This window comes from Gamsiella multidivaricata, assembly GCF_025024155.1.
Source record: "Gamsiella multidivaricata strain RSA 2152 chromosome Unknown BC939scaffold_20, whole genome shotgun sequence".
Classification (NCBI taxonomy): Eukaryota; Fungi; Mortierellomycota; class Mortierellomycetes; order Mortierellales; family Mortierellaceae; genus Gamsiella; species Gamsiella multidivaricata.
The window spans coordinates 68,841-84,150 of record NW_026251728.1 but is presented as its reverse complement, the minus strand read 5'-3'; the positions used below and the strand labels follow the sequence as shown (position 1 = coordinate 84,150).

Sequence of the window (15,310 nt, the reverse complement as noted above, 5' to 3'; positions counted from 1 at the left end):
TACCATCGCATGCCTTCCTGTTTTTGGACTTTTGGGGTTTCGCCAAGTGACTAAAGCACATGCCAGGGATCGACAGGTTATGTTTTAGATTCATCTACTTTGTTAGTCTCAGATTCGCGCAGGGAGGATTATTACTCAGCTCTTGGCGGTTTCATATTCCCTTCTTCAGTTCCCATTTCCCACTATGGCCATTTCTACGAATTCTACTTCGGCTCTTCCACTCTATCCACTCTCAACATCCAGCAAGCGATCGAAGCAGCGCCGCATTGGCTGCACCTGTTTCATCCACCATCTTTGAAAACGCTGAATTAGGGTCACTCAGCAGCTTGTGCGGAGTATCGTACTCGGCCACCTGTCCTTGATCCATCACCAGAATGCTATATAATCCAACAGCGTAATTTCTTCAGGGTTAGTTTACCGGGGATGGCATAAAAAAAAAGAGTTAAAAAAAAAAGATAACGACAGCCCACGCAGTGCATCAAAATCTCTTACCGATGGTAGTCCACCACCGTGTTCAGTCTATGTGCGATAGTAATGACTGTAGAGTCTGCCAAATCTAAGCGAATGGCCTTTTGGATCAGGCTGTCTGTTGCCAAGTCAACGCTCGCAGTTGCTATAAAACAGGATAGAGCAGAACGCAATTAGGATAAGGCATGGTCAGCAAAGTGAAAACACCCATGATACGAGGGGGTCTTAGCCGCCTTACCTTCATCGAGAACAACGATCTTGGACTTGGCCAGCAAAGCTCGCGAAAGACAAACCAATTGCCTCTGACCCACACTCAAGTTCTCTCCCTGTGAGGTGATCACAGCGTCCAGTCCACCCTCTTGTTGCTGTATATAGTTCCTCATATCGCTCGTCTCAAGTGCCTGCCAAAGTTCCTGCTCTGTATACTTCGAAAGCGGGTCTAGATTGTACCGGTATGTTCCCTGGAACAGCACCGGATCCTGAGGGATAATCGCGATCTTTGACCGCAAATCTGCCGTACCGATCGTATCAGTCTTGATACCGTCTATGATCACGCTTCCAGAATCTAACCCGACCAACAGGAACAGCGCCTGGATCAAGGACGATTTTCCAGCGCCTGTTCGACCTACGACACCAACACGATGACCAGCCTGTATATCGAACGAAATATTGTTCAGCACAAGGGGCAGACCTGGACGGTACCTCATCGACACATCTCGGAAAGAGATCTCGCCTTGAGTCGGCCATAAGGGGCTCGGTTTGCTTTCTGGAATCTCAGTCGGCGGCTCTTGCTCCAGATTGTTGGAGTAGTACAAGAGGCGTTCCGCGGAGTTCATGTTGTTCTCAACATTGGCAAAGCATTGAATCATCCAGCTCATTTCCGACGACAACCGAGCAAGATAGCTCAGGATCAAGCCAGCCGTGGAAGATGCAATGCTGTATCGATTTATAACAATAAGGATCACCGCAGCAAAATTCAAACAGTGGCCCAGTGCGAAGACCCGAATACCGATCCATCGCATGCCGAGTAAGAGATGATAGAAAGCCTTGTTCGATCGATCCAGGTTATGTTGGTTCCGGAAAATGGCGTTATCGATGCCATGCTGGTGGTATGCCTTGAGGGTGCTTATGCCGGACAAAGTCTCGGAAAAGTACGAGAACATATGGGACCGCAAGATGGCGTCGATTCTCTTCAGTTCACGACTCGTTCGTTGGTAGTAGGAGGCGACAAAGCAGTAGAGGACCGATAGTGGAGCCATGACAGGGATCAGCCACGGTAGGAAGACAGACGTCAGGACCATCACACTCAAGACTCCTGTCAGTGTGATTAGGAATGAATTAATGGCTCCCATCAACGTGTTGTCAATCGTGCTGATATCTTTGCTGAATCTATATGCGTAAATGAAATATATCGACATCAGAAGGCGTCATTCACCAGGCTAAATTACGACCGCAAATTACTTTTCCCAGCCATAGCTTGGGAATGCAGACAGGAACCTTACCTGTTGAGAATGCGACCCATGGGTGTAGTATCGAAGAACGACATCGGCGAGTACAATACCCTGAAGAAGGCTCGATCGTGCATCACCTTCGCAGACTTGATGACTGCAATAACCAGCATCAACGAGGCGGCCATGATGATAATCATCTGCACCACACCAGTGCCCAAATATACTTCGATATATGTCCAAGTTGATAGATCAAATTTGTCTTGCGTCCAGAAGCTGAGCCAGACGTTCATCCTATGTATTGACATCAACAAATAAGATAGAATGTCAGTATTAATGTCAATGAGAGAAATCAGAGTTATACTTTATACAGTACAGACTTACGCGGCACCGGCAACCTGCTGGAGCGCCATTAAGAACACAATGATGGTCCAGTTAAAACTGCCACCAAGACGGAAATAACTACGATACACTTGCGATGATACTGCACCATAAGCCCTTTCCTCCTCTGTCATCAGATTCTGCGGAACCACTGGCTTCTCCGGTTCCTCCTCAGGCTCCGACAAAATGGTAGTGTCATCGTCGCTTTCTGCAACTGCCTCTACCACTGGAACATTTCCAGACGAAGATTTGTTTCTCCTGAGGACTTTGTGTGAAACAGATTCGTTCGTGTTGTGCTCGTGATGGTGACCGCCATACTGCTTCATCAGTGCATAGAACTCGCCCTTCTTAGCCATGAGATCCGCAAAAGCTCCCTGCTCCGCGATGCGACCATGCTCCATGCAAATCACATAATCTACGTCTGAAAGAACATGCAGCTGATGTGTTGCGATAATCCTGGTCTTTCTGCCGAGTTCCTGAACCATACAATCCTCCCACAGTCGCTTGCCGACGTGAGCGTCTACCGCTGAGAGTGGGTCGTCCATGACCACGGTGTCGGCATTGTAATAAACACTCCTGGCCAGAGACAGACGTGCTTTTTGACCACCAGAGAGGTTTACGCCTCGCTCACCAATCTCAGTTTCGTCTCCTGACGGCATGTTGGACAAATCCTTCTCGAGTGAGCATGTTTTGACCACTCTCTTGTACCGCTCCTCATCCAAGGGTGTGTCGAACAAAATGTTGTTACGGATGGTCGCATTCTGAATCCAGGGTGTTTGGGAGGCGTAGCTAATGGTAGTGCCACGGATAACCTCGCCCTTACATTTCATCATGTTTCCTACTATCGCCTGAAGTAGCGAAGATTTGCCGCTTCCAACTGGTCCGACCACAGCGACTAGGGATCCTCGCCGAATATCAAGGTTGATATTCTTCAAAAATGGTTTCATTTCAGCTTCTGATCCATCCACAGTTTGGTCCGAAAGCAAGGGCTGTTGGTCACCAGCTTCCTCTTCGTTGACAGAGCGTCTGGCTGATGACGGCGAGGTTGAGGTTGCTGACGAAAGTTGGTCCCAGTAAAACTCTCCGGATTTGATGCTAAGTGCGTATTTGTGCGTGAGGTCGGGCGGAGGCAGAGGCAGTGCGTCGAGTGAAAGAAGAAATCTCTCAATGCGCTTCATGCTAACCCATGCAGCGGTCGCTTCGCCGTAGCAGTAAGGCAATACCAACAATGGGACACGTAACCCCGTGAAGAGCGTCAGAGCCGGAAACACGACCTTAGCCTCCAGTTCGTTGCCAAGGGCTGCATAAAGGACAAACGAGAGTGCAGATGCAAACACTGGCAAGGACTAGTATGTTCGATGAAACCGGTATCAAGCGACGTTAACCATCGAGCGCTATAAGAGTGGTAATTATTTAGCAGAAGAAACCTTAAAGTACTTACCGAGGAGGTGCTGTAAATAAAGCCGCAAACCTGCATCAGGAACGCATGGCATTTTAGCTCAGATACTCGGATCTCCGACAACTTTTGTAGGAAACTTGTAAATACGAATGACAGTGAACGTAAGAGAAAGCAACAATGTTAACGGCAGGTCATTACATCTGCGGATCAAATTCAGGTTGCGCGTGAAAAACTTTATATAATTATCAGGACAAAGCGCGCATACCTCGATTCGTAGGTGAAGAACTTGATGACCTTGGCGCCCTGTAAGATCTCTGTCATGACTCTAATCCTCGTATCCGTGAACTTGGATGCCTTTTCGCGGACCGGATTCAGTCTTGCCATCGCCCAGGCCTGTAGCGGGTTCATGGTCAGCAACACAAGTGTACCTAGTAAAGCTGAGGGGCCCATCAAGTAGATCAACAGGATCACGATGATAACAGACGATACGGGTATAGAGAACAGCAGCGGAATTGGCTCCAGCGAGTTATTGATATTGGTCGTATCCGTCGACATCAAATTGAACACTGTGCTGTCAGGGTACTCTAGCCGGGCCTTTGAAGACATGGTGGTGGCCTTGCGGAAGATCAGATCAATCAGCCCCGTACGGAGGAGGATGCCGGACCTGGCGCAGTAAGTGACCCAGACCTGACCAAGCAGCACTTGCGTCAGGTTGCTCACGAAAAGTGTTACTGCCAAGCAGTAGCCGTACCAGGCAGCTGGCGGTGAGGGTCCGTCTTGAGTGCTCTCCAGATAAACAATAATCTGTTTGGCACATGTGGGACAAAGAGTTAAAATGCAGGCCAATACTATATAATTGGGGATCGTTACATAGCAGGGAGATGTTTACGGATCTTACCTGGAATACAAGGAACGGAGTCAGCATTGAGAGAATGTTATCTGCAGAGGATGAGGAACAAAAAATAATTGAGGGCCTCATCTACGTTAATTCAGACGGTTCACAGGAAGGCACGGTTTCATACCTGAGATTATCAGACACACTTGGCCGAACCAGTAATAGGGTAGAGTGAACCAAATCATGGCGCGCAAGAGCGATGGCTGCCGTCCTTTGACAGCGGCTCTTTTCAGCTCTTCTGTCCAACAGCCTCGCATGCGTTGACCAAGGACGTTGGCTCGGCGGTCAGGTAACATCTCATAGATGTCCTCCTCCTGTAATTGACGACGATATCCAGCTTTGAAAATGGGCGTCATCCAGGTCGTAGTCGCTAGCGAGAGGTAGGAGGCACTGGCCTCTGGACTGAGTTTAGTAGCATCCGGATCGCTTGTAGAACTCTGACTTGCTTGGGTTTCTGAAGAATTGACGGTAGTGGTGCCATAGTCCTCGAGGCTCGGGGATTGCCCCGAAGAAAGCAACGGCCGAGAATCGGCTGGTGTCTGCGGCATCGAAGGAACCCAATTGGTCCGTGTCCTGTTGCTATTAGACTTTTATTGGGTGATGAGGCGTCAGGTAGATCTGATTCAGGAGGGAATGGGTTGAATCTGAAAAAGATGAACCCAAAACGACTGCAGCCCCGCGTCTTTTTATTGCTTGGACGAACCTTTCCCAGAATCCCTTCCCTGGAATCGATACAGAAACCTTAAGGCTAAGATATACCACAGTCGGGCGCAGTAATTATATCAATTAGCACGCACCATTTCTGACCAAACATCCTTAGCAGACCTTCTGTGTCATCGTGCATCAGCGATGTATACTATCGCACAAGACATTCACAGGAAACATTGATTTTTTTCAAGTTCTTTATTGTAATTGGTCAAAAACATATGGTTAAAAAAGGAGATATCGAACTTCTCGTAGACGACAGCGGTACATAGAACAGATACCGAGCGTGAGTAAAGGTTCTTTTGCTCTTTGCCGTGAAAAAAAAATAGCCAATGATGGGAAACACTGGTCATTAGAGTATCGGCATGGGGAGAATTGAAGGAAAGAGATGTCCTGTTGTCAAAATCCCATCATAGGAGTGACAAACCTGATCAATCCATTTAAAATGTGGTGGTCGAAAATATAGGAAGAGAATAGGCATAGAGAAAGCAAACAGAGTCGATTTATTTCCAATACCAGTTATTTACCTTATGTCCCTGAGGACATTCTCAATCGCCGGATCTGTCTGGTCTACAATAGACACGTACCTAAGTGGCAATGACAGAAAGAGATACTCAAGGTTAGCTATGAGCATTCAGTCTTCTTACATTCATTCTCTCATATAGAGTAAGTTGGGGTAATCAGGAGCTAGTTTTAATCTGTAGATGCATAGAAAAGCCGATCCGCTGCCAAGGCCCTGAAATCAGCCATAATGCCACAGCCAAGGGCGTTCCAACACAAACAAAAGCAAGTTCGCGTAATGTGTCCAAAGAGGTCTAGAGATCTCCTAGCAGCATTTTCTCTCATTACAAGTAAAAAAAGAACGCATGCTCACTGCACTTGGCGAGGAACGACTGTTCCCCCAAAGAGCACAGCCTGAACACCACGACTCATTGCTCCGCAAGTGCTGAAAAACCTTCCTGGCCACAACACGATGACTGGTCAAGAGCAAAGACAATCAAAAAAACTCCCACCTCCCCTTCACATGAACCAACTCCTCAGTCAAGAAAACCTCGAAAGATTCGCCAGGACACGATCCGAAGGAAGTGTAGCACCCTCATAGAATGGATTTAACTAGGTGTCATCATTTGGCACAAGGAGAGGGTTAAGGCGCCGTGCTAATAAGGACCCGTACCTTTTCTGAAGCAACTTGGATGATGACGATAGCGGAAAGACGATATCCAGCGTGATCGGGACTCAGAGTTGATCCATCTAAAGCAGTTCGCACAGCGGAAATGGTATGTTAAAATACTGATCTTGTTCACTCCAATTTCAAATAACTTTGGAAAATGTAGGTGGAATCAGAGATCAAAGATTATCTTCAAGAATTATGCAGATGAAACACGGATGATCGAAATAGACATCATATTGCCCACAAGCAATGAACGATGGTAGGTGCCAGTATGGAAGGATCGCGTACATACCAAGTTGAACCGCCGAGACAAGACGTGAAAAATGGGATACGCTACAAGATTGCCTGGACCTCTACAGGAACAATTACAAGTCAGCAGCAATGTTAGCAATGCTTCTTCACTGGACTTTGCTGCGTGCACCGTGGCCACATTGGAGCGTTCAACAATAATCAGAATAAGTTTTGGTATTAAAAGTTTTCCACCACGGTCTCAGGTCGGAAGCAGAACTGAAAAAGTTTGTCATCATTTTTGTCGAAGCAACGCTCATAAGCACGAGAAAACTCGGAATGGCTACTTACATTGTGATGATCGCATTGCGCTTGGCACTATTGCAGGGCAGGAAACGGGCCACTACAAAACGTATACTGTACTGATAGATTGGCAATTGAAAAAATAGCTGGTTAGCACACAATTGCAGCTCTTTCTCTTCAGGACAAATAGGCATCGTTTGTTGAAGAGTGTCAATAGAATCAGAATAAGTTTTGGTATTAAAAGTTTTCCACCACGGTCTCAGGTCGGAAGCAGAACTGAAAAGTTTGTCATCACTTGTGGACACAATACTGAATGGGAAATGGGCAATTGAAAATGGGAATATGAACTTACAGATGCCAATCGGTCGTTCCTTACTGTCTCAACTGACAACTGAAGACATGATTGATTCGCGTAGCTATCTGAAGAGATAAAACGAGAAGGGCAAGCGTTAATTAATAATCGCTTTCTCAGCTGCACAAATGCCCGTCAAAAATGACATAATGGCGTTATAATTGATGAATCGTCAGATGGTAGTGCATGTTTCATTTGCTCAGGTGCTCACTAGGAAACGGTATGGAGATATCCTCATTCGAATCAATTGGGTCGCCAGACAATTATATATCCTTGGTACATACCTTGATCATTGAAGCATGAGATCACTGAAGAAAAGTAGATCGGTTGAATCCCGATCTCTGATTCTGAATTCCTGATCAGCTTCTGATGACGAGATCTATTACAATTGCATACCGAAACGACATCTGTTAGATACAATTGCATTCATTGCACGTAGTGCGACCCCACCCTTCGAAGTTGGTGAATATGAGATCAGAAACGAGGAATTCCATTTGTTTACGATAGATCCACATAGTATGTTCAGGGTATCATTTTACGTACAACTTGTTCATCAGGTAGATATTCGAACAATGTGTGGGATGGGCATGCTGGCAAACAGAACTCAACTTACCATATAGAAAGCAGACGAAGAGACAAGTGTGAAGAGTGAGGAAGAAGAAAAGGCAAAGTTGCTCTCCGCAGAAAATTTTTTTATATGTGTTGTCTGCTCTCCCTTTTATTTTTATTTTGATGGCGCACCGGTAGATTCTAGATCGCAGTCTTCAACTGAGCCCCAGACGGGATAAACGCCCTCTTCGACGTGATCTGCATAGAGCAGATCAAACAGGATATAAACGCCGCCTGAGGCATAGCCATGACACAGTATGCCGCCCCTTTGTGTCTTTATCTAGCGCTCACTCACGCATCCGCTTTCTGCATAGCGAGGTGGTCGTTAGCCCCCTGTTTCCGTATAGCTCTCACATGTAATGGGAGCTGAGAGGTTGAAAACATGGCCACGACGGAAGTCCATTATTTCTTTTTAACCCCCTCCTTCTTTAGACTATCACAGTTCCACAACGACAACAGATGATATATCCTAGTCCCTGTGACTCCATGGGCGTTTCTGCAGGATGCCCACAATGTAGGAAATACCGTACAGCATTGACACGATATAACGGACAGATTCCGAGCTGAAAGAACTGTACCTGCTCTAGCGCAGTGTACCTTCCAGAGAAAAAAAAAAAAAAAAAAAAAAAAGTAAGGAACGGCAAGGTTGCCCACTTGAGCACTCCCCTGACCCTATTTCTAGGAGTACTATCCGAGTGTTTGTGCGTGGATTGCATGCTGGACCTGATGTGGCGAATGACCTGAGGGTTGGAGATATAGGGGCAAAAAGCAAAAACAGATAAACAAACGCACCTTGGACATCGACATGCAATGCAGCTGCCGAGTCGTGCGCGCCTGGGGGAATGGTCTAATTGGCTGTTCCATCGCTTGTTTTATTTGTTCGTGCCCCACGCTGTCGTTGCTAGTTTACAGCTGGAATAAACTACAGACGGGCTGGTCATGTCGTCCATGGAGTAGCCCCTTTCCTTCCTGGTCTGTCTCCACTCGTGTTCATGGCGTGTTTTGTTATAAAGAGCACATAAAAGGTCAACAGTCGTAGAAGACTCAACAGACCAGTTCACTCTCTTCCTTCTCTCCATTTCTTAATCGCCTTCTCTCACACTCTGTCTCTACACGTCCACTATTTGTATTCTGTCCAGTATTTTCCACGACATCCTCTCTTTTTACGCGACCTGCTCCATTTAGTACACCTTGATTGATCGTACACACTCGCAATATCTATCGCTAGATTAAAAAAAAACACGCAGCCATGACCAAGAACGAGGAACCCGTTGTAGAGATCGAGGCCACTGAGGCCCCTGCTGCCGAGTCCACCTCTATCACAAAGTCCGAAGAAGAAGAGGAGGAAATCGATGTTGAAGCTGGCTACCTTCAGAAGCGCGGCACCAACCCTATCAACCCCTGGAACAAGCGCTACTTTGCCTTTGGTTCCGAGCCCGTGAACATTGAGAATCTCAAGACGGTTCATAAGCGCAACGAGCGTCGTGTCAAGAAGGTTCCCACTCCTGCCCCCGCGCCGGTGGAAGATGCGCCATCGGAGGTCGCTGCAGGAAAAGCTCCTGCCAAGGATGCTGCTGCTACTACCACTGCTGTTGTTCCTGCCGCTACATCTGCCCCCGTGAAGACTGTAGAGGAGGTATACGAGGAGGCCAATAGGGATCTGTTGGTGAATGTCGCACAAGCCAACACGAAGGGTACGGGTCTTCTTTACTATCACAAGTCCGACGACGAACTGCACCGCCAGAACATTCTGGGTATCATCAACCTCAGGGATGTCAACTCTGTGGAGCGCGTTGAGAAGTCGTCTAAGAATAGATCCTTTGTGGTCAGCACCAAGAATCGCGATTACCACTTTTCGGCCGAGTCGCCTCAGAAGGCTAAGGGCTGGGTCAAGGCCATTAAAGAAAAGTCGGACGAGGCCAAAGCAGAGCCAGACCCATTTGGCAGCGAACAGTTCCAGGAGGTATACAAGAAGCTTGGTAAGGGTGAACGAAGACCCGATGGTCTATTCCTCATTCATAACACAAAGTACTAGATGGAACGCTTGCTAACACTGCGATCCATTTTTAATCATATTAACAGTCGCCAGAGAGGCATTCCAGCACGCTAAAAACTCGGCCAACATCATCGCCGACAACGAGATCAACTCGGACGGCGAGCCCGACGACATTGAGATCGAGAACGGAACGCCAATTGTCAAGAAACGCAAATCCTACTTTGGTTTCTCTGCCGTCGCCACGAGCCATGAGAAGAAGAAGGCCGATGGTGTTACGACTGAGGTCTCGACTGAGAAGAAGCAGGATTTGACCCATGTTCAGGAGGGCGATGTCGACGCCCTGAAGACGCACGAGTCGGAGAACGCGGTCTCGCATACTACCGACGCCCCATCCACCCCTCCTGCTGAGGCTCCTAAGTCTCCCAAGGCCAAGAGCGGAGGTTTCAAGCTCTTCGGAAAGAAGGCCCCCAAGGTTGAGGATCCAGCTCCAGCTCCACCAGCTGAGCACCCCTTGACAGTTGATGAGGCCAAGACCCAGGCATTGAAGGCCGTTGATGACGCAGTCGAGGCTAGCAAGGCCAAGGCTGCTGAAGCCAAGAACGATGCTCCCGCTACGCCACCCGTACCAGAGAAGAAGCCTGGATTCCTTGCCGGTCTTTTTGCCAAGAAACCCGTAAGTCATCTTTTTGTATATATATTTTTATCTACTTTTACGTCTTTGCTTTCACGCGTTCTCACTCGCATTTTTTTGAACGCGACCTCTATGTTTTACAGGCACCTGCACCAGCTCCCGCTCCAGTTCCCAACGAGGAGACCATTGTCGTGTCATCCGAGAAGACCTTGTCTGACGTTGTTACCTCTGAAGGCGAGGTGACCTCGCAGTCCTCTGGCGGCTTCTTCTCTCGTGTGACTAAGAGCAAGGACAAGAACGAGGTTGAGGTCAAGTCGGGCGAAGTTTCGTCCGAGGATGTGATTAACGCTGAAGGATCGACACACGTGCAACACATCGAGGGCACGGACGCCAATGTTGGAAAGACTGCCGATGGCGAGCAGAATGTGGACCTCTCGACCACAGACGAAACCGTTGCCATTGCGGACAAGGTCGAACGCAAGCCCTCGCTTCTTAAAAGGTAATGGACAGCATTCATGCATTCATGCATATAGGTTTAAAAGCTATGTTTCTGGCCTCTAGAAGCCAATCCTAGACTAACATCCGTCCCACCACTCTACTGAATGTCACCCTCTGCAGATTAAGCGGCGCTATTCGCGCCACTGTTGAAGACGCAGCTCCGATCGTGAGCGTAGAGGAAACCGTTGTCGAGGCATCAGCCGAGGAGGAGACAGCGACGGAGGTCGTAGTTGTGGAGACCCAAGTGGCCGATGCTGCAGCCCCGATCCCTGTAGAGGCTGCCGCGTAAAGACTTCTACCCCTAATTGATTCAGAAATATGTATATACGATACCGATGAGATGTAATAAAGCCGAATGGAGACATCATACCATGCGAGTTTTCTGGTGCCTTCTAGCGCATCTTCAAAAAAGGAAAAATCTGAATCATAAAATCCCTGTGAGACAGGCCTCCGTTCATTTAGCCATGGTTCCCGCTCATTCCAACTGAGCACCTACTTCACCTTTTCTCATTCTCTCATTTCGCATTCTGCATTCATTCCGTTCGTTCGTCTAAATATCTATAGCCTTCCGTCTTGGTCGCACTACCGCCTCGGCTCAGAATAAAAAAAAAAAAGGAGAGAGAAACACGCTCACACGCGGAAACAAGAAAAAAAAAATCTGAAGTAACAGAAGTAACAAGGATCCGTTGAGTAAATACGCCTAACTATGTTCGCTCTGACAACTCGCACGAACCCAAGGGCTGTTGCCCATGTCACCGCTCGCGTGAGCGGATCGCATCTCAGGCTTCCTCAGAGGACTCTGTCGACTGCCACTACAAAGCAGAACCCCGTTCACATGAACACCTCTTTCAGGAAGACTGTTGGGATCCAAGGCAAAGACGCGGTGCCACCATCATTGCGAGCTTCACGACACGGCTTCCTCGTGACTGCAGCCTTGTCTGGCACACATTCTGGACCCAAGGTTGTGCCATGGCTCGGAGCCGTGCGTCTTTATCAGACTGGTAAGCGGCCATGATCCAATTCGACTGTCATCTTTTGGAATACTTTGCGAACAAACATCGACTGATCTTATGTTTTTCTCATGAATTATTTCTTAGGTCGAGGCGGCCCACAGGGATTCAGGATTCAGCCTACGCCAGAACAGAGCGAGAAAGGAAAAGCGCTTGAGCAATACGTAAGTTAGCAAGCGCGACCTTCCAGTTCAGTCGCTGAAAGTATTCCCTAAAGGATACCTATTGATCTGGTCATTTTTGAACTGCAACATTTGTAGGGAAACGACCTGACAAAGCTCGCCAGTGAAGGAAAGCTCGACCCAGTCATTGGGCGTGAAGAAGAAATCCGCAGGACAATTCAAGGTAGGACTTTTGACCTTGAAGCAACTGCCCACAGTATGGACAGATACCTCTGATTCTGTTATGACACTTTGTGTTTCTAAACCAACCCCATTTGTTTCACCCTCGCAGTCTTGTCTCGTAGAACAAAGAACAACCCAGTATTAATTGGAGAGGCAGGAGTTGGAAAGACGAGTATTGCAGAAGGATTGGCGCAACGAATCGTTAATGGTGAAGTGCCAGAGTCTATCAAGGACAAGCGAGTCATTTCTCTGGATCTCGGAGCTCTTGTCGCTGGAGCGAAATACAGGTAAGAGGAATAGTCCCGTACACGTCGTTCCACATTTACAAGGATCCTACAGCTGACGTTATTTATGCGTCTTTCCTATAACCGGAAATGATTTTTAGAGGAGAATTTGAGGAGCGTCTCAAGGCGGTTTTGGCCGATGTTACGGCTGAGGAGGGCAAGATCATCTTGTTCATCGACGAACTGCACACACTACTGGGTCTTGGGAAATCCGAGGGAGCCATGGATGCCGGAAATATGTTGAAGCCTGCCCTGGCTCGAGGCACGTTGCACTGCTGCGGAGCAACCACCATCGACGAGTACCGTAAATACATTGAGAAGGACCCGGCATTGGCACGTCGTTTCCAGTCTGTCATGGTATCTGAGCCTTCTGTAGAGGATACAATTTCGATCCTGCGTGGACTCAAGGAGCGCTACGAGGTCCACCACGGAGTCCGGATTGCCGATTCAGCACTGGTGGCAGCAGCTGTTCAGAGTCACCGATACATCACGGATCGCTTCTTGCCCGACAAAGCCATCGATCTGGTGGACGAGGCCTGCTCCAAGCTTCGTCTACAGCAGGAGAGCAAGCCCGATGTGATTGAGAGTTTGGACCGCGGCATTGTTACAATGGAGATTGAACTCGAGAGTTTGAAAAAGGAGACAGACCCACTTTCGGTTTCGAGGCGCCAGAAGCTGGAGGATGACCTGAGCAAGAAGAAGGACGAGTCGAAGCGTTTGACTGAGATTTGGCAACAAGAAAGGTACGTATTTGCTATTGTGTGCGGATCAAATTCGCATCTGAACATATGCTCTTGATGGCATCCAATATTTCATGACGACCTATGATGTATTATATCACAATTTTAGAGAGAAGCTGGACAAGATCAAGAGCACCAAGGCTGAGCTCGAGCAAGCGCGTATTGACCTCGAGAACGCGCAGCGTAAAGGAGATTTCACCCGTGCTTCTGAACTCCGTTACGGAGTTATTCCTGGCTTGGAGGCCAAGCTGCCCAGGGAGGAGAAGATACCTCAGGAAGCGCTTGGGGCGATTGAGGCTGGTCTGACTGATGGCGAGGATGCTGAAAGGCCAATGGGACCTTTGGGAACTCAGGAGGAAGTCGAGAGTTTGATTCACGAGCGCGTTACTGCTGACGATATTTCGCGAGTTGTTGCAAGAATGACTGGCATCCCTGTTCAGAATCTGTTAAAGGGAGAGAAGGAGAGATTGCTGAGTATGGAGAAGGCTCTCTCGGAGCGCGTTGTCGGACAGAATGAAGCTATTTCTGCGGTGGCAGAGGCTGTACGCCTGAGCCGCGCTGGCCTTTCGAGCCCTACCCGTCCCATTGCCTCGTTTTTGTTCCTCGGACCTACTGGTGTCGGAAAGGTATGATTTCATTTTATTACGTCGTGTGTTATTTGGGATCTGCTGTTGATGTTTACTATCGTGCTAATCTTGCGCTTGTGTTTCGCATAAACCTCATAGACCGAGCTCTGCAAGGCAATTGCCCAATTCCTCTTTGATACTGAGCATGCGATTGTTCGTATCGATATGTCCGAGTATATGGAAAAATTCTCAACCTCGCGTTTGATCGGTGCCCCGCCAGGTTATGTGGGTCACGAGGAAGGGGGCGAGCTTACGGAGGCTATTCGCCGCAAGCCATACGCAGTGATCCTTTTCGATGAAATGGAGAAGGCCAACAAGGATGTATTTAACTTGATGCTGCAGGTTCTGGACGACGGACGCTTGACAGATTCTCAAGGTCGAACGGTCGACTTTAGGAATACGATCATTATCATGACATCCAACCTGGGTGCCGATATGCTGGCGATTGCGGAGGATGACGCGTCGGCGAGATCGCCTTCAATTATGGGCAAGTTGGTCAAGAAGACATCTCAGGCCGATGAGAGCAAGGTTACAGATGAGGAAAAGGAGGCTGTCATGCAGGTCGTTAGACGGCACTTTGCGCCCGAATTCGTCAACCGTATTGACGACATGGTAAGGATTGCTTCGACCTTTGAAGCGAGAATAATCATCCTATTCGGCGTTCAATCAAGTTACTAAACGCGTTATATATATATGTATCTGTTTTTCGTCAATGCTAGGTCGTGTTCAACCGCCTGTCGCACAAGGCCATTCGCGATATTGTCGACGTCCGTCTGCGTGAGGTGCAGGCCCGACTTGAGGACCGCCGCATCTCGCTCGATGCGGACCCTGCTTCAAAGGAGTGGCTCGCTAACCGTGGATACAGCTCGGCCTATGGTGCTCGTCCATTGAACCGTGTCATCCAGAAACAGTTGCTCCAGCCCCTGGCGAAGTTGATTATCGAGGGCAAGGTCAAGATTGGAGAGGAAGTCGGCATTACGGTCGAGCATGATCAGCTGAAGCTGATTCCTCGTTCTTCCTGAGCACAAGATGTACGACACGAAACACTCCTGAGTATCAGCAATAGTCGGGTCGTATTGCAAATAAAGTATATAAACCTTTGAAATCAGAATATTTGTGCGCGCGCACTCATCCTGCTCCTTCGCTCAATGGCCGCAAACTGCTGCTGAGAATATGCTACTTCCCTGGCATTGTGCACGATATTATACTCGACGACACTGTA

General features: G+C 48.2%; 3 protein-coding genes across 3 annotated transcripts; 2 read left to right on the top strand and 1 right to left on the bottom strand.

The window, feature by feature from the left end:
* Positions 1-18: 18 nt before the first annotated feature.
* BC939DRAFT_446113 (P-loop containing nucleoside triphosphate hydrolase protein) lies at positions 19-5,350 on the bottom strand. The gene is made up of 9 exons (XM_051554901.1): positions 4,719-5,350; positions 4,595-4,635; positions 3,962-4,500; positions 3,739-3,832; positions 2,301-3,643; positions 1,971-2,210; positions 707-1,857; positions 493-613; positions 19-377 (listed from the first exon to the last, which is right to left on the bottom strand). The coding sequence occupies exons 1-9, from the start codon at positions 5,137-5,139 to the stop codon at positions 233-235; spliced, it is 4,095 nt and encodes a 1,364-aa protein (XP_051413929.1). The 5' UTR covers positions 5,140-5,350; the 3' UTR covers positions 19-232.
* Positions 5,351-8,927: 3,577 nt separating this feature from the next.
* Positions 8,928-11,438, top strand: BC939DRAFT_446104 (uncharacterized protein). The gene is made up of 4 exons (XM_051554900.1): positions 8,928-9,938; positions 10,042-10,628; positions 10,730-11,085; positions 11,205-11,438. Exons 1-4 carry the CDS (start codon positions 9,209-9,211, stop codon positions 11,371-11,373), a joined length of 1,842 nt encoding a protein of 613 aa, XP_051413928.1. The 5' UTR covers positions 8,928-9,208; the 3' UTR covers positions 11,374-11,438.
* A 111-nt stretch (positions 11,439-11,549) lies between these two features.
* On the top strand, positions 11,550-15,220 carry BC939DRAFT_446092 (P-loop containing nucleoside triphosphate hydrolase protein). The gene is made up of 8 exons (XM_051554899.1): positions 11,550-12,085; positions 12,182-12,258; positions 12,355-12,439; positions 12,548-12,725; positions 12,824-13,465; positions 13,572-14,088; positions 14,188-14,700; positions 14,808-15,220. The coding sequence occupies exons 1-8, from the start codon at positions 11,791-11,793 to the stop codon at positions 15,108-15,110; spliced, it is 2,610 nt and encodes an 869-aa protein (XP_051413927.1). The 5' UTR covers positions 11,550-11,790; the 3' UTR covers positions 15,111-15,220.
* Positions 15,221-15,310: the final 90 nt, after the last annotated feature.

Excerpts from the sequence above, each read along its gene's own strand:
- BC939DRAFT_446113 (XM_051554901.1), bottom strand. The coding sequence starts at position 5,139 with ATGCCGCAGACACCAGCCGATTCTCGGCCGTTGCTTTCTTCGGGGCAA. Across the intron at positions 4,501-4,594 it reads CTCCGTTCCTTGTATTCCAG|ATTATTGTTTATCTGGAGAG; the intron begins GTAAGATCCGTA and ends TGTGCCAAACAG. Across the intron at positions 3,833-3,961 it reads TTCTTCACCTACGAATCGAG|TTTCCTACAAAAGTTGTCGG; the intron begins GTATGCGCGCTT and ends CGTATTTACAAG.
- BC939DRAFT_446104 (XM_051554900.1), top strand. The coding sequence starts at position 9,209 with ATGACCAAGAACGAGGAACCCGTTGTAGAGATCGAGGCCACTGAGGCC. Across the intron at positions 9,939-10,041 it reads GGAGGTATACAAGAAGCTTG|TCGCCAGAGAGGCATTCCAG; the intron begins GTAAGGGTGAAC and ends TCATATTAACAG. Across the intron at positions 10,629-10,729 it reads GTCTTTTTGCCAAGAAACCC|GCACCTGCACCAGCTCCCGC; the intron begins GTAAGTCATCTT and ends TATGTTTTACAG.
- BC939DRAFT_446092 (XM_051554899.1), top strand. The coding sequence starts at position 11,791 with ATGTTCGCTCTGACAACTCGCACGAACCCAAGGGCTGTTGCCCATGTC. Across the intron at positions 12,259-12,354 it reads GAAAAGCGCTTGAGCAATAC|GGAAACGACCTGACAAAGCT; the intron begins GTAAGTTAGCAA and ends CAACATTTGTAG. Across the intron at positions 14,701-14,807 it reads TCAACCGTATTGACGACATG|GTCGTGTTCAACCGCCTGTC; the intron begins GTAAGGATTGCT and ends CGTCAATGCTAG.